At 50.6% G+C, this 6318-nt stretch overlaps 1 protein-coding gene across 2 annotated transcripts in view; it reads right to left on the bottom strand.

The window, feature by feature from the left end:
- Positions 1–5704, bottom strand: part of SAG (S-antigen visual arrestin) — a 24714-nt gene extending 19010 nt beyond the window's left edge. The window contains exons 1-5 of one of the 2 annotated variants that reach the window (XM_074264294.1): positions 5495–5704; positions 3248–3373; positions 1378–1438; positions 1217–1261; positions 460–653 (exon numbers count right to left, since the gene is read on the bottom strand). In XM_074264294.1, the coding sequence (XP_074120395.1) occupies positions 460–653; positions 1217–1261; positions 1378–1438; positions 3248–3313 (366 nt within the window). In that variant the 5' untranslated portion in view covers positions 3314–3373; positions 5495–5704. The remainder of the gene's footprint in view (positions 1–459; positions 654–1216; positions 1262–1377; positions 1439–3247; positions 3374–5494) is intronic. The other variant, XM_074264295.1, reaches the window with a different exon arrangement.
- Positions 5705–6318: the final 614 nt, after the last annotated feature.

The raw sequence follows: 6318 nt of genomic DNA, 5'->3' as shown, positions 1-6318 counted from the left end.
TCCTCCTGAGTTCAGGGCTGGTGCTCTATCCACTGCGCCACCTAGCTGCCCCCTTAAAAAAAATTTAGAAAAAAAATGTAAAGACTGTAAATCAGGCCTGGAGTCAGGAAGACTCTTCCCTTCAATTTCCCTTCAAATCCCCTTCAAATCTGGCCTCAGATACTTACTAGCTGAGTGATCCTGGGCAAGTCACTTCCCCCTTTTGCCTCAGATTCCTCATCTCCAGTATTTTTGCCAAGAAACCCCCAGAGAGTCAGACACAGCTGAAAACGACTCAGCAGCAACATGACGTAATGGTCAGGAAGCTGCGCTGTGGCGCAGGGTGTCTCGCCACTGGAAGACCCCTCCCCTGTGGTGCCGACTCCTGCGTCCCCCCAAAGCTATGCCCGGTTCCCGTTTCCCCCTTCCTGCCCCTTCCGCGTGCAGGCAGTTTGAGGGATCTGCCCACGGCCCGCTCACCGTGAGAAGGAAAGGGTAGGCGTTGCTCCCCAGCTTCTTCAGCAGGCTCTCTTGCAGCTTGGTTGGCTTGTTGGCCGTGCTGACGGGAGGGTAAATTTGCACCTTGGAGAAGTACAGGTCTCTCCGGAAGGTCAGGCCGATGATGTCAATGTCCTCCTGGCCGTAGCGGAACGCACACGTCAGCGTCACAAAGACTGGGCAGAAGGAGACGGCAGAGTTAGTGCCCCGGGAGCCCCCTGTGACTTGGGGGGAGACTCCCACAAAGGGTTCCCTGGGATTGGGGAGAGGACTTGCACTGTGGGCTTTGGGCAGTGGCAACCCGCCCAGTGACTGTTTTTCAAGGATGATGATGACTGGATTTACAGAAGCATCATCTTCCCCATGTCCTTCAGCCCTGACTGATGCTTTAAAAAGTTCTAGATCCTCCAAAATGTCCCCCAAAAGATGGCTTTCTATGTACCCCCAGGAACTGCAATCCTGTAGCTCCAGAGAGACTATATGAATTCTCCTCCTACGGCCTGGTCATTACCCTCGGAATAACCGATGTCTTTGGCAATTCCCAACTAGAATTATGGGATTGAACAAGTCACGTCATCAGTGGCTCAATAAACACTTATTAAGCGTTTGCCACAAGACGGCTCCCGCCTCAAGGAGCTCCTGGCCTGATGAGGGACGCGTGTTCTATACTGCATGACTAGGAAGTAAGCAGGAGGGGGAAGGCGTGGGGTTAAGGGGCAGAATTTAAAACCTGCCTCACCTTTCTTCCCTTTCACCAGCTCAGGATCGACCAACACGACGCCATCTGGACCCAAAGGAGACAATCACAGTGAGAAAGATGGAGAAGCTCCAAAGGGGAGAGAATTCTCAAGTAGCTGAAGGAAAGCTCTTGGCAAAAAGGTCTGACCTCCCCGGACTTACCCACAGGCTCCACCTTATCCACGTGGTCAATGTAGTCCCTCTTCCCCAGGTAGATGGTCACCTGCGGGAGGAACAGGGTGGTCCCGAGGGACCTTCATTAAGGACTTGACTGGGAAGAAGCTCCCTGGGCTGAGGCCCCAGGACATGTGCTTAATCTCAGCTCTCTAGCCCCGGCAGCTGCTTCTCAGTCTGGGTCTCCTTCCTCAGGTGGGATACGAGCGGCTCGGACTGGAGGGTCTCCAAGTTCTGTTCTAGCTCCGAGTCCATGACCTCTGATCTCAGGCCCCAGCCGGACAGCCTGGCGGACGGTCCCACGAGGGGCCTCACCAGGAGTGCTGACCCTGCCCCCAGTCTCCTTTCTGATCCTAGGACCACAGAGCTGGAGTCACAAAGGACCCTCGAGGCCACGGCCTTCTGGGGCCGCATTTTAATAAGGAGAAATCTAAAGTGGGGAGAGAAAAAGGGGCTCCTCCAAGGGAGCGTGTGTGTGTGTGTGTGTGTGTGTGTGTGTGTGTGTATGTGTGAGACAGGCCCAGGATTGAGGTTCTCTACCTTTCCTTCCCCTCCTCCTTTCCTTTTCATCCTCTTCCCAAAGCTTTAGGTCTCTCTCCCATCTCCTCCCTGACCCCTGCTTCCCTTTCAAAACAGGAGAAGACCCCGGTATCCTCAGTGTTCCTCCCCAAGCCTCCTCTCACTAATGGAGGAGAGACAGATTTCAGGGGCTTGAGCTGGGGAGCCTGACTGAGAGGCAGTTTGCTGGAGTGGTCAGAGCTTGGGCCTGGAGACAGGCGATCGGCCCATCGTTGGCTGCTGACCTTTGGGTCCCCTCCATCTGTCCGGACCTTCATGGGCTCTTCCTCCAAAGGAAGGCCGGCTTTCCAGCTCCTGGAGGAGCTGAGGCTCTTGTTCCCAGAATCCCGGGCTCATGGATTTGCATGGGATGGGCTTTAGGGGGCACAAGACTGCCTTTATTTGCCATTGATCCACGGGGACGTTAAGAGGCTTGTTCTGGGTCAGAAGCTGGGGTTTCAGCGTGGGTGTTCCCGGAGCAAGTTTAGAGGCCCAGGAGCTGTTTGGGGTGGACTTTGGGTAACATTTTGCTCGTTTATTTTTTGTTTTTACCTCTTTTCCCAACATGTCCTCTCCTGTCTGAACATCGTCCCTAACAAAGAATTGAAAGAAGGCAGCCGGGTCTTCCTGACTATCAGGGCCTCTCAGATACAAAATGTGAACGAGGTCCTTAGCAGGGACAGATGGGCGAGGAACATGGGGGCTCCAGGCCCTGACCACTGGGGAGTCAGGAAAGGCCTTGGGAAGACGCAGCTCTGGGACCGGGCAACAGAAGCTCCCAGGAGGTGGCAAGGACCCAGAAGGGCATTCCAGGCAGGTGGCCTGGCCCGGGCAAAGGTGGAAGGCAGGCAAGCTCACAAGAGAGCCCGTTCCCAGCTCCTTAGCGGTCACTGCTTTCTGTCAGGGGCCCCCAGGTCACTGTCTCCTTCTGCTCCCTTTTATCCAGGGAGGGGCCCCTCCAAAAATCACGGCTGCCTTCTCCTCCTCTGTCTCCCCCCCTTTCCACCTCCTCTCCTTCCTTCTTTTCCTTCTCCTCCTCCTTTTCCCTTTTCCTCTTCTTTCTCCTCCTCCCTCTCTTCCCAGAGCCACCAGTTTTCAGGCTTCTGGGCCTCTTTGTGGCTCTTATTTATTTTCCCCATCCATTGGTAACTGAGCCCTAGCCATCTCTGTCTCCTCCCTCTCGGCCCAGCTTGCTGGAGCTTCTGGCCTTGCACACAGTAGGTGCGCAGTAGATGTCTGAGGGGCTGCTGGAGCATTCTGGTCCTTCAGAGGCACCCCCGTGGCCCAGTGGGACACTTACTGACTTATCCCGGGAGACCTTCTTGAAGATCACGTTGTTAGGGGCATTCTTCACACCCGTGGCCATCTTAGCAGGGCCTCTGGGAGGTCTTCAGGGCCCAGTGTCCTCGGAAGGTGAGCTGGAGACCTTAAATAAAGGTACAGAAAGGCAGACTAGCTGGGTACCAAGGCAAACCAGCGCACACGTCTGAGAAGTCCTGTGAACCCCGGGATCCGAGAGCCAGAATTGGGGGCCAGAATCAGGAAGACCTGGTTTCCTTCTCTCTGCTCTTATTGGCTCTGTGATCCTGGCCAATCACTTGCTCTGGGACATGCTCATGGTCCCTAGGGAGAGAGCCCGGGGGGACATCAAATCGACTCCTTCATGTTACAAAGGGGGAAAAAGAGAGAGAGGAACATGAAGGGCCTTCCCAAGGTCTCTCCAAGGAGAGATCCAGAGAAGCAGCTGATCCACACTGGTGGAAGGAGTGTGCACTCTGGGAACTCCCAACACGAATGAATCCTAGATCTGGATCAAAAGGCACTTTAAAACAATCAACAAAAAATTCCCAACAAACCCTCAAATTGCCCTGTTTCCTTCCTGCTTCCCCCCCCCTTCCCTCCCTCGTTATCTCCCTCCTTTTCCTTTCTTTCTTCCTTCCTTCCTTCCTTCCTTCCTTCCTTCCTTCCTTCCTTCCTTCCTTCCTTCCTTCCTTCCTTCCTTCCTTCCTTCCTTCCTTCCTTCCTTCCTTCCTTCCTTCCTTCCTTCCTTCCTTCCTTCCTTCCTTCCTTCCTTCTTTCCTCCCTCCCTCCCTTTCTCCTTCTTCCTTCTTCTTCTTCTTTTTCTTCTTCTTCTCCTTCTCCTCCTCTTCCTCCTCTTCTTCCTTTTCCTCCTCTTCCTCTTCTTCTTCCTCTTCCTCCTCCTCTTCTTCTTCCTCCTCTTCCTCTTCCTTCTCCTCCTTTTCTCTTTGTCTCTCTTTCCGGTTATATTTTTTTAAATGAACAAAAGTCTATTTTCTTTCCCTCTCATATTCCCTCCCATGAAATAGCAACAAAAAGAAAAGAAAAGGAGAAAAGCCCTTATAACAAATACAGAGTGGTCAAGCAAATGACATTCCCAGGGTTGTCCTGAGCTTCCAACATCAGCCTTTTCCAATAGACTTGGGATGGAAAGCGCCCTCCGCCTCCAGAGAGAGAACTGTGGAGACTGAATGTGGACCCAAGCTGAGGATTTTCACCTCTTTTTGTTGTTTGTTTGCTTGTTTTTTCCCTTTCTCATTTCTTCCCCTTTTGATCTGATTTTTCTCGTGCAGCATGGCGAATACAGAAATATGTTTAGAAGAATTGCACATTTAATCTATAATGGATTCCTTGCTGTTTAGGAGAGGAGGTGGAGGGGAAGGAAGGAAAAAAATTCGGAACACAAGGTTTTGCAAAGGTGAATTGAAAAAATAAAAAAGCTATAAAAAGATAATAAGGCCTTTTATAGAGTTTGATTTTTAGGCAAATAAAAATTGTTAGTTTTTAAACTCTAAAGGAAAAAAAGATCCCTGATTTCCTAGTGAGTGATGTCCTGACCTGGGTATATGGAAGGCCTGCCTTCAAACATCTGACTCCAGCTGTGCGGCCACAAGTGCTGCAACTTTCCTGAGCCTCTTGGGACTCGCCAGGAAATCGCAAGTCTTCCCTGACAGATTCATCGCTTCTTATAAAAAATGTCTCAGCAAAATGGACCAGATTAGGATTCTAAGAAGCAAGGAAGACTTCCTTTTCACCCACAGCTGTGCATAGCACCAATATGTGGAGAATGACTTATTTAAATTAAATCATATTATTATACCACATACAAGGACTATTGCACTAATAATGACGTAATATTATAAAACACACATACAAAATAGAAATTGGAAAGGGATCGAATACGGATGAAATCGCACTTGATTCTAGAGATAATAAGGAAGTTTAATAAGTAGGGGAAGTATAGAAAAACCTAGCAAGCGTCTTTCCATGCTGAGGGGTGGGTCAGGCTCCCCTGGGGCTCAGGCACAGCCAGGCTTCAGAGACTCTGCCCACAAAAGGGACCGTGGACATTGCCTCGAGTGGCCAGGCCGGATAATCTCCCCTGAAGGTCCCCTGTGAAGGGTGACCAAGAGGAAGTACACCCAAGGGAGGGGGGAGCGCACTGGATGGCTTTGACTTCCCTCGGCCCCACTCACGTTTCTTGCTAGCTCAGTGACAGCCATTGGAGACTGATTCACGGTGTTTTTACCTGAAGTTCCGCCGGGCCTGTAATATCAGCGTAGAGGTGCGAGTGCTGATTTAGTTTCTTCCCAAGTGAGCTAGAGCGGTTCCGGTGGGACATGGACGTAGGGCCCCTCTCCCTGAAATGGATGAGAGCCAAGGGTCCAAGGGATGAAGAGGGGAATATGTAGCAGATTTGGATGGACTGCCTGATGAGCCGGAGATAATCCCACATAGAGAACAGGAGACAGGTTTTGGATTAGCCCTGAATCGCAAACCTGCTGGTCAGCAGTTCCCAGCATTAGCCAGAGAACAGGCTCTTCTTCCCCAGGTGCATCTTCTCAGGCTGGGGGGAGGGGGACTGGGAGGAAAGCTATTTTTCTTTCCTAAACCTCTTTGAGTTTCTAGAAATAGACTGAATTTGCTTTCCTCAAGACAAAAGGCTTGAACATCTTAGGCTTAATTAAGCTGAACACTTAATGATATCTTAAGGTCACAAACTTTAATAAAAAGGTCAGGAGGCTTGCTGGCCTATGGGTGTCTTAGCAGTAACGATTAGCTTGTTTCTCTCACTAGCCCCGGCCAAATTCACTCAAGAGCCTTATCTGAGTGTCCGCAGATGGACGATCTTGGGCCAAGAGGCCCAAGGAAATACAAAGATTAATGAGAATGCCTTAAAAAGCAAAATTGGCCAATTGGGAAAGGAAGTGCAAAAGGTCACTGAAGAAAATAATTACTTAAAAAATAGAACTGAGCAAATGGAAGCTGATGACTTTCTAAGAAATTAAGATACCAGATGTTGGCTTGGACATCCCACCAGCAATTCGGGGGGTGAAAACAATTGTCAATAAG

Source organism: Sminthopsis crassicaudata, chromosome 4 (assembly GCF_048593235.1).
Source record: "Sminthopsis crassicaudata isolate SCR6 chromosome 4, ASM4859323v1, whole genome shotgun sequence".
Lineage (NCBI taxonomy): Eukaryota > Metazoa > Chordata > Mammalia > Dasyuromorphia > Dasyuridae > Sminthopsis > Sminthopsis crassicaudata.
The sequence above is the reverse complement of the archived record's forward strand: the minus strand, read 5'-3'. Positions and strand labels throughout refer to the sequence as shown.